Here is a 16,662-nt window from a genome sequence, read left to right as displayed (position 1 = left end):
GCGTATATTGTTCCTACCTTGGTCCCGGTCCTCAGACATCACCGTGTGACACAGGGAGAGGATGCGGAAGAATTCGTGCACCTCCCGATCCCCCAGTTTGACAGCCTCCAGCAAGAGGTGGTCGTAGAAAGCGAAACGCGGGTCGGCCAGCGAGTTGAAGGAGAAATCGATCGGCACTTGCTTCTGGCGGGGAGCGGGGCAGAGAGATGGATCTGGTTTAGTTCATCAGTTATTAGTCACAAGTAGGCTTAACACTGCAATGAAGTTACTGTGAAAATCCCCTGGTCACCACATTCCTGTTCGGGTTACACTGAGGGAGAATTTAGCACGGCCGATGCACCCTAACCAGCACGTCTTTCGGACTGTGGGAGGAAACCGGAGCACCCGGAGGAAACCCACGCAGACACGGGGAGAACGTGCAGACTCCGCACAGACAGTGACCCGAGCCGGGAATCGAACCCGGGTCCCTGGCGCTGTGAGGCGGCAGTGCTAACCCGCTGTGCCAGCGCTGTCTAAGCCCTGGTGCTAGATGTTCAACTGTGTGGGGCCTCACTGATCTGAAGCAGACAAGTGTGTAGGCCATGCTGGGGTCAGGTTACAAGGCGTCTGGCCAAAAGAGGCAGGTCCCTGCGATGGTGTCTCGAGAGAGCGTCCCAGTGGGAGAGGAGGACGGGGAACGCTGACTCTCTCTCTTTTCTCCTCTCTCACTCCGCCAATGCCTCTACTTCCTCAGAAGACTAAGGAAATTCGGCATGTCCGCGACGACTCTCACCAACTTTTACAGATGCCCCATAGAAAGCATTCTTTCTGGTTGTATCACAGCTTGGTCTGGGGGCTCCTGCTCTGCCCAAGACCGCAAGGAACTACAAAAGGTCGTGAATGTAGCCCAGTCCCATCACGCAAACCAGCCTCCCATCCATTGACTCCGTCTACACTTCCCGCTGCCTCGGGGAAAAGCAGCCGGCATAATCAAGGACCCCCCCACGCACCCCCGGACATTCTCTCTTCCACCTTCTTCCGTTGGGAAAAAGATACAAAAGACTGAGGTCACGTACCGACCGACTCAAGAACAGCTTCTTCCCTGCTGCTGTCAGACTTTTGAATGGACCGACCTCGCATTAAGTTGATCTTTCTCTACACCCTAGCTATGACTGTAACACTACATTCTGCACTCTCTCCTTTCCTTCTCTATGAACGGTATGCTTTGTCTGTATAGCGCGCAAGAAACAATACTTTTCACTGCATCCCAGTACGTGTCAATACACTGTCCCCATCAAACACTCCCAGGACAGGTACAGCACGGGGTTAGATACAGAGTAAAGCTCCCTCTACACTGTCCCCCATCAAACACTCCCAGGACAGGTACAGCACGGGGTTAGATACAGAGTAAAGCTCCCTCTACACTGTCCCCCATCAAACACTCCCAGGACAGGTACAGCACGGGGTTAGATACAGAGTAAAGCTCCCTCTATACTGTCCCCACCAAACACTCCCAGGACAGGTACAGCACGGGGTTAGATACAGAGTAAAGCTCCCTCTACACTGCCCCCCATCAAACACTCCCAGGACAGGTACAGCACGGGGTTAGATACAGAGTAAAGCTCCCTCTGCACTGTCCCCCATCAAACACTCCCAGGACAGGTACAGCACGGGGTTAGATACAGAGTAAAGCTCCCTCTACACTGTCCCCACCAAATACTCCCAGGACAGGTACAGCACGGGGTTAGATACAGAGTAAAGCTCCCTCTACACTGTCCCCCATCAAACACTCCCAGGACAGGTACAGCACGGGGTGAGATACAGAGTAAAGCTCCCTCTACACTGCCCCCTCTCACATTTCTGACGGACTCACCTCTCTTCCCTCACACTTGTGTCCCAGGGCGTCGATGAGGTCACCTGCGAAAGCAAGGCAGATGCGTTAGTGGGGGAACAGAGTTGCATTCATATAGCGCCCATCCCAACCCCACACCGTTCGCAGTCCAGGACGGGCTTGTGTAACCTCGGGACCTGAGGCTGTAGGCATGGCCAGTTAGCCCGTTAGCATGGAAGTTTCCGGTGTGTCACGGTGACAGGAGTGGGTCATGGAAATAGTGGGACAGTGGGAAAAGAGGTGGTTTGCGCAATGGCACCCGCACTTAACCATAGAATCCCTACAGCGCAGAAGGAGGCCATTCGGCCCATCGAGTCTGCACCAAACGCAATCCCACCCAGACCCTGTCCCCATCACCCCATGCATTTACCCGAGCTAGACCCCCTAACACTAAGGGGCAATTTAGCACGGCCAATCCACCGAACCTACACATCTTTGGACACTAAGGGGCAATTTAGCACGGCCAATCCACCGAACCTACACATCTTTGGACACTAAGGGGCAATTTAGCACGGCCAATCCACCTAACCTACACATCTTTGGACACTAAGGGGCAATTTAGCATGGCCAATCCACCTAACCTACACATCTTTGGACACTAAGGGACAATTTAGCATGGCCAATCCACCTAACCCGCACATCTTTGGACACTAAGGGACAATTTAGCACGGCCAATCCACCTAACCTACACATCTTTGGACACTAAGGGGCAATTTAGCATGGCCAATCCACCTAACCTACACATCTTTGGACACTAAGGGGCAATTTAGCACGGCCAATCCACCTAACCCGCACATCTTTCAGACTGTGGGAGGAAACCGGGGCACCCGGAGGAAACCCACACAGACACGGGGAGAACGTGCAGACTCCGCAGGGACAGTGACCCGAGCCGGGAATCGAACCCGGGTCCCTGGCGCTGTGAGGCAGCAGTGCTAACCCACCGTGCCGCCCCAGTTGATGGGCACCAGCACCCAGAGGGAGTGCATCCGAGGGGATTGAGGGTGGCAGTTTCCGAGGCACTGGGGTGGCGCCAGAGGACTGGAGAACCTTACCTCCCTCCACCCCTTGCTCGAAAGAGGCAGAAAGGATGATCCCAGCAGGCCAATCGGTTTAGCGGGCCCCCACTCCGAGAATCAGTAGTCTGGAACAAAGCTAAACAGGTCCTCCTGGGGGAAATCAGGGAAAGGGTCATGGGTTCGCGGAGGGCAGGAACCAACTTGGTTGGAGCTCTTGGATGAGGTGGCAAAGAGGGTGGATAAGGGTAGCGCGGTGGATGCGGTGTACGCGGACTTCCAAAAGGGGTTGGGTAAATGTTCACTTGAAGGGGCACAGTAGCAAAGTTAAACCCGCTGGGATACACAAGGGACAATGTGGATACGAAGTTAGCCAAGTGACGGGAAATAAAGTCATCCCAAAGGAATGGGCAAACTCGGTATAATGCCAAGAGTAGCAACGTGAATTACGTCGGTTTCAATAACGGAGAGAGGGCGCAAGGGGGCACGGAGGGGTGCGGGTGGCGAGTCTAAAGGGGATGCAGTAACAGAAGGAGCTGGGTATATCTGTGCAAAGGTCATTGCAGGCAGCAGGACTGGTGGAGAGAGTGGGTACTAACGCAGGTAGTATTCTGACCTTTATTAACAGGGGCACAGAGTACAAGACCAAGGAGCTTATGCTGAATTAGGTCACTGGCTAGTTAGACCTCAAATAGAGTATTCAGAGCGGCACGGTATCACAGTGGGTTAGCACTGCTGCCTCACAGCGCCAGGGACCCAGGTTCAATTCCAAGCTCGGGTCACTGTCTGTGTGCAGTCTGCACGTTCTCCCCGTGTCTGCGTGGGTTTCCTCCGGGTGCTCCGGTTTCCTCCCACAGTCCAAAGATGTGCAGGTTAGGGGGATTAGCCGTGCTAAATTGCCCCTTGGTGTCCAAAGATGTGTAGGTGAGGTGGACAGTGCGGCGCTCCCTCAGCACTGATCCCCGACCGTGCGGCGCTCCCTCAGCACTGACCCTCCCACAGTGCGGCGCTCCCTCAGCACTGACCCTCCCACAGTGCGGCGCTCCCTCAGCACCGACACTCCCACAGTGCGGCGCTCCCTCGGCGCTGACCCTCCTACAGTGCGGCGCTCCCTCAGCACCGACACTCCCACAGTGCGGCGCTCCCTCAGCACTGACCCTCCCACAGTGCGGCGCTCCCTCAGCACCGACACTCCCACAGTGCGGCGCTCCCTCAGCACTGACCCTCCCACAGTGCGGCGCTCCCTCAGCACCGACCCTCCCACAGTGCGGCGCTCCCTCAGCACCGACCCTCCCACAGTGCGGCGCTCCCTCAGCACTGACCCTCCCACAGTGCGGCGTTCCCTCAGCACTGACCCTCCCACAGTGCGGCGCTCCCTCAGCACCGACACTCCCACAGTGCGGCACTCCCTCAGCACTGACCCTCCCACAGTGCGGCGCTCCCTCAGCACTGACCCTCCCACAGTGCGGCGTTCCCTCAGCACTGACCCTCCCACAGTGCGGCGCTCCCTCAGCACCGACACTCCCACAGTGCGGCGCTCCCTCAGCACCGACACTCCCACAGTGCGGCGTTCCCTCAGCACTGACCCTCCCACAGTGCGGCGCTCCCTCAGCACCGACACTCCCACAGTGCGGCGCTCCCTCAGCACTGACCCTCGCACAGTGCGGCGCTCCCTCAGCACTGACCCTCCCACAGCGCAGCGCTCCCTCAGCACTGACCTCCCACAGTGCGGCGCTCCCTCAGCACTGACCCTCCCACAGTGCGGCACTCCCTCAGCACCGACCCTCCCACAGTGCGGCACTCCCTCAGCACTGACCCTCCCAGTGCGGCACTCCCTCAGCACTGACCCTCCCACAGTGCGGAGCTCCCTCAGCAGTGACCCTCCCACAGTGCGGAGCTCCCTCAGCACTGACCCTCCCACAGTGCGGCGCTCCCTCAGCACTGACTCTCCCACAGTGCGGCGCTCCCTCAGCACTGACCCTCCCACAGTGCGGCGCTCCCTCAGCACTGACCCTCCCACAGTGCGGCGCTCCCTCAGCACCGACCCTCCCACAATGCGGCGCTCCCTCAGCACTGACCCTCCCACAGTGCGGCGCTCCCTCAACACTGACCCTCCCACAGTGCGGCGCTCCCTCAGCACTGACCCTCCCACAGTGCGGCGCTCCCTCAGCACCGACCCTCCCACAGTGCGGCGCTCCCTCAGCACTGACCCTCCCACAGTGCGGCGCTCCCTCAGCACTGACTCTCCCACAGTGTGGCGCTCCCTCAGCACTGACCCTCCCACAGTGCGGCGCTCCCTCAGCACTGACCCTCCCACAGTGCGGCGCTCCCTCAGCACCGACCCTCCCACAATGCGGCGCTCCCTCAGCACTGACCCTCCCACAGTGCGGAGCTCCCTCAACACTGACCCTCCCACAGTGCGGCGCTCCCTCAGCACTGACCCTCCCACAGTGCGGCGCTCCCTCAACACTGACCCTCCCACAGTGCGGCGCTCCCTCAGCACTGACCCTCCCACAGTGCGGCGCTCCCTCAGCACCGACCCTCCCACAGTGCGGCGCTCCCTCAGCACTGACCCTCCCATGGCGTGGCAAATCGGAATCGGAGGATGAATCCCCCCCTACAGCGTAAGGGGACGCGGGGCCACGGTGGCACTGTGGTTAGCGCCGCTGCTTCACAGCGCCAGGGACCCGGGTTCGATTCCCGGCTCGGGTCACTGTCTGTGCGGAGTCTGCACATTCTCCCCGTGTCTGCGTGGGTTTCATCCGGGTGCTCCGGTTTCCTCCCACAGTCCGAAAGACGCGCTGATTAGGGTGCATTGGCTGTGCTAAATTGACCCGAGTGTCAGGGGTTAGCAGGGTAAATATATGTGGTTATGGCAATAGGGTCTGGGTGGGATTGTGATCGGTGCAGACTCGAAGGGCCGAATGGCCTCTTTCTGCATTGGAGAGATTTAACGAGATTCTATGAATGGCGCACTGCAGCACCACCACTGGCCGGAGGGTGTCACTGCAGCGTGACCTGTTGACATGGGGAAAGGCCATTCTCAATCGGTCGTTCGGACGCACCAAAGGGCCGCGATCGGGGTCCGTGATTGGCAGTTGCGCCCTCCTGCACTCACCGTAGGTCTTGCCGGCGATGGAGCATTTATTGAACGTCATAATGTTTTGCGTGAGGGTGCCCGTCTTATCCGAGAAGATGTACTCGATCTGTCCCAGCTCCTCACTCAGGGTGGTGGTCCGCGCCTCTGCAGCTGTGTTCTTTTTGACGCAGTACATCCGCTTGTCCCAGTTGATGAAGTAGCTATGCCCAAGGCGGATGACCTCCACACTGTCGGGGTCAGAGGTCAGAGGTGAGGAGGGTGCTCCCTCTACACTGTCCCCCCTCAAACACTCCCAGGACAGGTACAGCACGGGGTTCGATACAGAGTAAAGCTCCCTCTACACTGTCCCCATCAAACACTCCCAGGACAGGTACAGCACGGGGTTAGATACAGAGTAAAGCTCCCTCTACACTGTCCACCCATCAAACACTCCCAGGACAGGTACAGCACGGGGTTAGATACAGAGTAAAGCTCCCTCTACACTGTCCCCCATCAAACACTCCCAGGACAGGTACAGCACGGGGTTAGATACAGAGTAACGCTCCCTCTACACTGTCCCCATCAAACACTCCCAGGACAGGAAAAGCACGGGGTTAGATACAGTGTAAAGCTCCCTCTACACTGTCCCCCATCAAACACTCCTAGGACAGGTACAGCATGGGGTTAGATACAGAGTAAAGCTCCCTCTACACTGCCCCCATCAAACACTCCTAGGACAGGTACAGCACGGGGTTAGATACAGAGTAAAGCTCCCTCTACACTGCCCCCATCAAACACTCCTAGGACAGGTACAGCACGGGGTTAGATACAGAGTAAAGCTCCCTCTACACTGTCCCCATCAAACACTCCCAGGACAGGTACAGCACGGGGTTAGATACAGAGTAAAGCTCCCTCTACACTGTCCCCATCAAACACTCCCAGGACAGGTACAGCACGGGGTTAGATACAGAGTAAAGTTCCCTCTGCACTGTCCCCCATCAAACACTCCCAGGACAGGTACAGCATGGGGTTAGATACAGAGTAAAGTTCCCTCTGCACTGTCCCCCATCAAACACTCCCAGGACAGGTACAGCACGGGGTTAGATACAGAGTAAAGCTCCCTCTACACTGTCCCCATCAAACACTCCCAGGACAGGTACAGCACGGGGTTAGATACAGTGTAAAGCTCCCTCTAAACTGTCCCCATCAAACACTCCCAGGACAGGTAGAGCACGGGGTTAGATACAGAGTAAAGCTCCCTCTACACTGTCCCCATCAAACACTCCCAGGACAGGTACAGCACGGGGTTAGATACAGAGTAAAGCTCCCTCGACACTGTCCCCCATCAAACACTCCCAGGACAGGTACAGCACAGGGTTAGATACAGAGTAAAGCTCCCTCTACACTGTCCCCATCAAACACTCCCAGGACAGGTACAGCACGGGGTTAGATACAGAGTAAAGCTCCCTCTACACTGTCCCCATCAAACACTCCCAGGACAGGTACAGCACGGGGTTAGATACAGAGTAAAGCTCCCTCTACACTGTCCCCATCAAACACTCCCAGGACAGGTACAGCACAGGGTTAGATACAGAGTAAAGCTCCCTCTACACTGTCCCCCATCAAACACTCCCAGGACAGGTACAGCACGGGGTTAGATACAGAGTAAAGCTCCCTCTACACTGTCCCCCATCAAACACTCCCAGGACAGGTACAGCACGGGGTTAGATACAGAGTAAAGCTCTCTCTCCACTGTCCCCCATCAAACACTCCCAGGACAGGTACAGCACGGGGTTAGATACAGAGTAAAGCTCCTTCTACACTGTCCCCCATCAAACACTCCCAGGACAGGTACAGCACGGGGATAGATACAGAGTAAAGCTCCCTCTACACTGTCCCCCATCAAACACTCCCAGGACAGGTACAGCACGGGGTTAGATACAGAGTAAAGCTCCCTCTACACTGTCCCCATCAAACACTCCCAGGACAGGTACAGCACGGGGTTAGATACAGAGTAAAGCTCTCTCTACACTGTCCCCATCAAACACTCCCAGGACAGGTACAGCACGGGGATAGATACAGAGTAAAGCTCCCTCTACACTGTCCCCCATCAAACACTCCCAGGACAGGTACAGCACGGGGTTAGATACAGAGTAAAGCTCCCTCTACACTGTCCCCCATCAAACACTCCCAGGACAGGTACAGCACGGGGTTAGATACAGAGTAAAGCTCTCTCTACACTGTCCCCCATCAAACACTCCCAGGACAGGTACAGCACGGGGTTAGATACAGAGTAAAGCTCCCTCTACACTGTCCCCCATCAAACACTCCCAGGACAGGTACAGCACAGGGTTAGATACAGAGTAAAGCTCCCTCTACACTGTCCCCATCAAACACTCCCAGGACAGGTACAGCACGGGGTTAGGTACAGAGTAAAGCTCCCTCTACACTGTCCCCCATCAAACACTCCCAGGACAGGTACAGCACAGGGTTAGATACAGAGTAAAGCTCCCTCTACACTGTCCCCCATCAAACACTCCCAGGACAGGTACAGCACGGGGTTAGATACAGAGTAAAGCTCCCTCTACACTGTCCCCCATCAAACACTCCCAGGACAGGTACAGCACGGGGTTAGATACAGAGTAAAGCTCTCTCTACACTGTCCCCCATCAAACACTCCCAGGACAGGTACAGCACGGGGTTAGATACAGAGTAAAGCTCCTTCTACACTGTCCCCCATCAAACACTCCCAGGACAGGTACAGCACGGGGATAGATACAGAGTAAAGCTCCCTCTACACTGTCCCCCATCAAACACTCCCAGGACAGGTACAGCACGGGGTTAGATACAGAGTAAAGCTCCCTCTACACTGTCCCCATCAAACACTCCCAGGACAGGTACAGCACGGGGTTAGATACAGAGTAAAGCTCTCTCTACACTGTCCCCCATCAAACACTCCCAGGACAGGTACAGCACGGGGTTAGATACAGAGTAAAGCTCTCTCTACACTGTCCCCCATCAAACACTCCCAGGACAGGTACAGCACGGGGTTAGATACAGAGTAAAGCTCCCTCTACACTGTCCCCCATCAAACACTCCCAGGACAGGTACAGCACAGGGTTAGATACAGAGTAAAGCTCCCTCTACACTGTCCCCATCAAACACTCCCAGGACAGGTACAGCACGGGGTTAGATACAGAGTAAAGCTCCCTCTACACTGTCCCCCATCAAACACTCCCAGGACAGGTACAGCACAGGGTTAGATACAGAGTAAAGCTCCCTCTAACCTGACGTAGAGTGATATGGGAACGACTGTATTGAGGATGATAATGTAGGACCAAAAAGACAAGAATCCGGACAGCAAGGCACTGTCGACACCCTGGTCCCACGGGAGGTAGATCTGGAAGAGATCGCCAACCTCATATTCCCAGATGGAATTCCCAATTGCCAGGATTATCCCCATGCAGATCAGGAAGCCGAAGATCTGGAAACAAAGACAAGAAAAGTGTTCAATTCTCCAAAACATTCCAGGCGCGCACAGGCCCCGCTCCAACCGGCGGGACCGCGTCTGTTCCCCCGCCCGGGCCCCCCCCCCCCCACCTGGGCCCCACCCCCGCCCGGGCCCCCCCCCCCCCCCCCCACCTGGGCCCCACCCCCGCCCGGGCCCCGCTCCAACCGGCGGGACCCCGTCTGTCCCCCCGCCCGCCCCCCCCCCCCCCCACCTGGGCCCCACCCCCGCCCGGGCCCCGCTCCAACCGGCGGGACCCCGTCTGTCCCCCCGCCCGGCCCCCCCCCCCCCCCCCACCTGGGCCCCACCCCCGCCCGGGCCTCGCTCCAACCGGCGGGACCCCGTCTGTCCCCCCGCCCGGCCCCCCCCCCACCTGGGCCCCGCTCCAACCGGCGCCCCCCCCCACCTGGGCCCCCCCCGCTCGGGCCCCCCCCATCCGGTGCCCCCCGCCCCGCCGGCCTGGGCCCCACTCCTACCGGCGCCCCCCCCCCCGCACGGGCCCCGCTCCAACCGGCGCCCCACCCCCGCCCGGGCCCCGCTCCAACCGGCGCCCCCCCCCCCCCCGCACGGGCCCCGCTCCAACCGGCGCCCCACCCCCGCACGGGCCCCGCTCCAACCGGCGCCCCACCGGCTGCCTATCTTTGTGATGTCGCCAGCAGTGATTCGATCTCGTGCCAGTTACGATTGGCACCGTAACCGTGGTTTGGCATCGGCTTGTGTGCCGCTGGGACTCACCCAGAGCACCAAAGTGTTCATCAGTCGGTCAATGCTGGTCCTTTTGAACTTAGTTCTGCCACTGTTCTGCATGAGTTTAGTGTCCGGGCCTGTGGATACAGAAAAGGAGCTTACGGTTACCAGTTGGGGCAGGGGGGAGTGTGGCTGGGCCCAAAGGATTACCCACCGTCCCTCCCCCACCAAACCACACTGCAATGAGTCACACATTGTCACAGAGTACAGTTGTTACAGATTGTTAATGTCCAATACATTGTTAAGGAGGGAAACAGGGTATGGTTACTCGAGTACATACAAAGAGAGGATGACCGCGACACTGGGGTGAAGTGTTCACTTGAACAATGAACACTGGTAGGATAGAATCATAGAAACCCCACAGTGCAGAAGGAGGCCATTCGGCCCATCGAGTCTGCACCGACCACAATCCCACCCAGGCCCTACCCCCATATCCCTACACATTTTACCCGCTAATCCCTCTAACCTACGCATCTCAGGACACTAAGGGGCACTTTTTAGCATGGCCAATCCACCAAACCCGCACATCTTTGGACTGTGGGAGGAAACCGGAGCACCCGGAGGAAACCCACGCAGACACGAGGAGAATGTGCAGACTCCACACAGACAGCGACCCAAGCCGGGAATCGAACCCGGGACCCTGGAGCTGTGAAGCAGCAGTGCTAACCCACTGTGCCACCCAACGGAGAACGGTTGGCCCAAAGTCGGAAGATTGCAAGGTTAAACTTTCTTTTCAGAGAGACGTTTGTTATCGGATTTAACCCCGTGGAATCTCCACAGTGCAGGAGGAGGCCATTCGGCCCAGTGAGTCTGCACCGACTCTCTGAAAGAGCATCTTATCCAGGTCAATACAGCACAGGAACAGGCCCTTCGGCCCTCCAGGTCCTCGCCCCGCCCTGTCCCTGGAATCCCACACATTAAAAGCACGGCCAATCCACCGAACCAGCACATCTTTGGACACTAAGGGTCAATTTAACACGGCGAATGCACCCTAACCAGCACGTCTTTCGGACTGTGGGAGGAAACCGGAGCACCCGGAGGAAACCCACGCAGACACGGGGAGAATGTGCAGACTCCGCACAGACAGTGACCCGAGCCGGGAATCGAACCCGGGTCCCTGGCGCTGTGAGGCAGCAGTGCTAACCTCCTGTGACACCCATGGAGCAGAATGGCACAAGTAAAGTGTCTATGCGAACGTGAGGGAAGGGGAGAGAGAATTAGAGAAGGTCAGAGATAGCCCTGCTCCCCCCATGCCGACACTATAGTTAAGAAAGCCCCACCAACGCCTCTACTTTCTCAGGAGACTAAGGAAATTTGGTATGTCAGCTACAACTCTCACCAACTTTTACAGATACACCATAGAAAGCATTCTTTCCGGTTGTATCACAGCTTGGTCTGGGCTCCTGCTCTGCCCAAGACCACAAGGAACTACAAAGGGTCGTGAATGTAGCCCAATCCCATCACGCAAACCAGCCTCCCATCCATTGACTCTGTCTACACTTCCCGCTGCCTCGGGAAAAGCAGCCGGCATAATCAAGGACCCCCCGACACACCCCGGACATTCTCTCTTCCACCTTCTTCCGTCGGGAAAAAGATACAAAAGTCTGAGGTCACGTACCGACCGACTCAAGAACAGCTTCTTCCCTGCTGCTGTCAGACTTTTGAATGGACCTACCTCGCATTAAGTTGATCTTTCTCTACACCCTAGCTATGAGTGTAACACTACATTCTGCACCCTCTCCTTTCCTTCTCTATGAACGGTATGCTTTGTCTGTACAACGCGCAAGAAACAATACTTTTCACTGTGTCCCAATACATGTGACAATAATAAATCAAAAGGCAGGGGGTGGCGGGTCGACCAGAAAGGGTGGGGGTCAAGAGAAGAGAGAGCGGGCAGCCGGGAGAGTGAGCGGCCGGGGGGCCAAGGGGGCGGGCGGCCGAGAGAGCGCGAGCGAGAGGCAGAGACGGGCAGACAAAGAGAGCAGACAGTGTGTCAGCGAGGGAGCGGAGAGATTGCGTCGCAGAGTGGGATTGCGGCGGGGACGGGAGGGTCGGAAGATGGGAGACTGGGAGGAGTCCTCACCGGCAAAGATCACCAGACCAAAACACCACTCAGTGTTTCTGAGAACGCAGCCTCGCAGCAGCATGTTGTGATTGTCCAGAGGGTACTTATTCTCCTTCCAGTACAGAGTTCCCGGGAATCGATCCAGCTTATTGTTCGGAGGCTCACAGGTCACCTCCCCTGGAGACGGGGAACGGGGGGAACACAGAGACATGTTAACGTGCGGGACAGACTCTCCCCATTGCCCCTTCCCACTGAATTCACCCCCCCGTCTCCCTCCCTGGCAAGCCGTCATCTCCCCAGGCAGTAAAACCCAGCGCCAAGCAGGCAACCAACCCATGGCTCCCCAATGGCACCCCTGAACTCTGACCCTTCACCTCACGCCGAAATCTCAGCATGGCTACCTGCAAACACTGACAGAATGTGGGACTCGCTCCCACAGGGTATCTGTTATTCTATATATAAACCCCCCCCCCGAACCCCTCGATTAGATTCCAGTCTGTAACTCACTCCGGGGTATCTCTTATTCTATATATAAACCACCCCGAACCCCTCGATTAGATTCCAGTCTGTAACTCACTCCCGGGTATCTGTTATTCTATATATAAACCACCCCGAACCCCTCGATTAGATTCCAGTCTGTAACTCACTCCCGGGTATCTGTTATTCTATATATAAACCACCCCGAACCCCTCGATTAGATTCCAGTCTGTAACTCACTCCCGGGTATCTGTTATTCTATATATAAACCATCCCGAACCCCTCGATTAGATTACAGTCTGTAACTCACTCCGGGGTATCTGTTATTCTATATATAAACCCCCCGAACCCCTCAATTAGATTCCAGTCTGTAACTCACTCCCGGGTATCTGTTATTCTATATAAACCCCCCCCCCGAACCCCTCGATTAGATTCCAGTCTGTAACTCACTCCCGGGTATCTGTTATTCTATATATAAACCACCCTGAACCCCTCGATTAGATTCCAGTCTGTAACTCACTCCCGGGTATCTGTTATTCGAGATATAAACCACCCCCAACCCCTCGATTAGATTCCAGTCTGTAACTTACTCCCGGGTATCTGTTATTCTATATATAAACCACCCTGAACCCCTCGATTAGATTCCAGTCTGTAACTCACTCCCGGGTATCTGTTATTCTATATATAAACCACCCCCAACCCCTCGATTAGATTCCAGTCTGTAACTCACTCCCGGGTATCTGTTATTCTATATATAAACCACCCTGAACCCCTCGATTAGATTCCAGTCTGTAACTCACTCCCGGGTATCTGTTATTCTATATATAAACCACCCCCAACCCCTCGATTAGATTCCAGTCTGTAACTCACTCCCGGGTATCTGTTATTCTATATATAAACCACCCCGAACCCCTCGATTAGATTCCAGTCTGTAACTCACTCCCGGGTATCTGTTATTCTATATATAAACCACCCCGAACCCCTCGATTAGATTCCAGTCTGTAACTCACTCCCGGGTACCTGTTATTCTATATATAAACCACCCCCAACCCCTCGATTAGATTCCAGTCTGTAACTCACTCCCGGGTATCTGTTATTCTATATATAAACCCCCCGAACCCCTCGATTAGATTCCAGTCTGTAACTCACTCCCGGGTATCTGTTATTCTATATATAAACCACCCTGAACCCCTCGATTAGATTCCAGTCTGTAACTCACTCCCGGGGATCTGTTATTCTATATATAAACCACCCCGAACCCCTCGATTAGATTCCAGTCTGTAACTCACTCCCGGGTTTCTGTTATTCTATATATAAACCACCCCGAACCCCTCGATTAGATTCCCGTCTGTAACTCACTCCCGGGGGGTATCGGTTATTCTATATATAAGCCACCCTGAATCCCTCAATTTGAGGTATTCCACTTACCATCAAACTGTGCAAGCTTGTTAGTGTCTCCCAGTTCAGAGGTCACCGGAACCGCCTGCCGAACCTTCATGTTGGTTTCTCTGCAGGAAGAGGCAAACGATTGGTTCCTAGAGTGTGCTGCTAAATAGACTCTGTGGACTGTTTGCTGTTTAAATAGACTCTGTAGACTGTTTGCTGTTTAAATAGACTCTGTGGACTGTTTGCTGTTTAAATAGACTCTGTGGACTGTTTGCTGTTTAAATAGACTCTGTAGACTGTTTGCTGTTTAAATAGACTCTGTGGACTGTTTGCTGTTTAAATAGACTCTGTGGACTGTTTGCTGTTTAAATAGACTCTGTGGACTGTTTGCTGTTTAAATAGACTCTGTGGACTGTTTGCTGTTTAAATAGACTCTGTGGACTGTTTGCTGTTTAAATAGACTCTGTGGACTGTTTGCTGTTTAAATAGACTCTGTGGACTGTTTGCTGTTTAAATAGACTCTGTGGACTGTTTGCTGTTTAAATAGACTCTGTAGACTGTTTGCTGTTTAAATAGACTCTGTGGACTGTTTGCTGTTTAAATAGACTCTGTGGACTGTTTGCTGTTTAAATAGACTCTGTAGACTGTTTGCTGTTTAAATAGACTCTGTAGACTGTTTGCTGTTTAAATAGACTCTGTCGGCTGTTTGCTGTTTAAGTAGACTCTGTCGGCTGTTTGCTGTTTAAGTAGACTCTGTCGGCTGTTTGCTGTTTAAGTAGACTCTGTCGCTGTTTGCTGTTTAAATAGATCCTGTCGGCTGTTTGCTGTTTAAATAGACTCTGTAGACTGTTTGCTGTTTAAATAGACTCTGTACTGTTTGCTGTTTAAATAGACTCTGTAGACTGTTTGCTGTTTAAATAGACTCTGTAGACTGTTTGCTGTTTAAATAGACTCTGTCGACTGTTTGCTGTTTAAATAGACTCTGTAGACTGTTTGCTGTTTAAATAGACTCTGTAGACTGTTTGCTGTTTAAATAGACCCTGTAGACTGTTTGCTGTTTAAATAGACTCTGTAGACTGTTTGCTGTTTAAATAGACTCTGTAGACTGTTTGCTGTTTAAATAGACTCTGTAGACTGTTTGCTGTTTAAATAGACTCTGTAGACTGTTTGCTGAAAGGTGGGCTGTTCGCTGGGTCATCTGTCCTAAGCCTCACCCTCAGCTCATTGGCCAACTCCCTGGTGTCGACCGGGCCGCCTGCTGGGACTTACCCATCAAGCTCTGCTGTCTCAATGTAACACAGACCATGGGGCTCACTGCTGGACAGCAACAGGAGATCCGCCTAGCGACACAGACACAACCAATCAAACCACAGAGACAACTACACCTTTCATTTATATAGCAACCCGCACATAATGCATCAACCCAAGGGAACATCCCAGGGAATCTATCAGTCACAACAGGATTCAGCACACACGGGGATATATCAGGGACAGGGGACCAAAAGCGAGAGAGAGAGAAGGGGGAAGGGGGGGGACCAGAGAGGGGGGAGACAACAGAGAAGGGGCAGAGACAGAGGGTATACAGTAAGCTTTGTCTGTATAGCGCGCAAGAAACAATACTTTTCACTGTGTCCCAATACATGTGACAATAATAAATCAGATCTATGTACTCTATGAACGGTATGCTTTGTCTGTATAGCGCGCAAGAAACAATACTTTTCACTGTGTCCCAGTACATGTGACAATAATGAATCAGATCCAATCGCCATTTTACTATTCAGCTGGGGGTCTTTTGCGAACGTCGCCCAGGACGAGTGTGGGCTCAGGGTGAGAATCTGCTGAAATTCCCCCCACCCCCCCCCTGCCCGCGATTGGCCAAACGAGGGAGTTACCCACCGCCACAAATTGGTTGTTCTCCAGTTTAATGATGTCACCAACGCGTACATGCATCCACTTGTCCTTCTGGAGTCTGCGGGAAGAGGAGGGAGAGGGATTGGGTCCAAGGCCTCAGTATGCCTGCTTCTAGGCCGCAGCCGAGGACACATCCAAAATGGCCGCCGGATGTCAAGCAGAACTGTGGGAGCGAGTCCCACATTCTCCCCCCACTCCCCCCCCCGTGGGAGCGAGTCCCACATTCGCCCCCACTCCCCCCCCCCGTGGGAGCGAGTCCCACATTCTCCCCCACTCCCCCCCCCGTGGGAGCGAGTCCCGCATTCGCCCCCACTCCCCCCCCCCCCCGTGGGAGCGAGTCCCACATTCTCCCCCCACTCCCCCCGTGAGAGCGAGTCCCACATTCTCCCCCCACTCCTCCCGTGGGAGCGAGTCCCACATTCTCCCCCACTCCTCCCCCCCCCCGTGGGAGTAAGTCCCACATTCTCCCCCACCCCGCCCCCGTGGGAGAGAGTCCCACATTCTTCCCCCACTCCCCCACCGTGGGCGCAAGTCCCACATTCTCCCCCACTCCCCCCCATGGGAGCGAGTCCCCACATTCTCCCCCCCCACTCCCCCCGTGGGAGC

The 16,662-nt window shown here is 55.0% G+C and overlaps 1 protein-coding gene across 1 annotated transcript; it reads right to left on the bottom strand.

Annotated features, from left to right (window-relative positions):
- Positions 1-17: 17 nt before the first annotated feature.
- Positions 18-16,114, bottom strand: LOC144491149 (phospholipid-transporting ATPase ID-like; the record flags this gene model as incomplete). Its single annotated transcript, XM_078208825.1, has 9 exons — positions 18-183; positions 1,853-1,896; positions 6,002-6,210; positions 9,250-9,446; positions 10,206-10,294; positions 12,301-12,459; positions 14,188-14,267; positions 15,415-15,485; positions 16,042-16,114. Coding segments are annotated over 9 exons (1,088 nt in total), but the record flags the coding sequence as incomplete, so codon positions are not given.
- Positions 16,115-16,662: the final 548 nt, after the last annotated feature.

Source organism: Mustelus asterias, unplaced genomic scaffold (genome assembly GCF_964213995.1).
Source record: "Mustelus asterias unplaced genomic scaffold, sMusAst1.hap1.1 HAP1_SCAFFOLD_4561, whole genome shotgun sequence".
NCBI lineage: Eukaryota > Metazoa > Chordata > Chondrichthyes > Carcharhiniformes > Triakidae > Mustelus > Mustelus asterias.
This window is presented reverse-complemented; position numbering and strand designations above follow the sequence as displayed.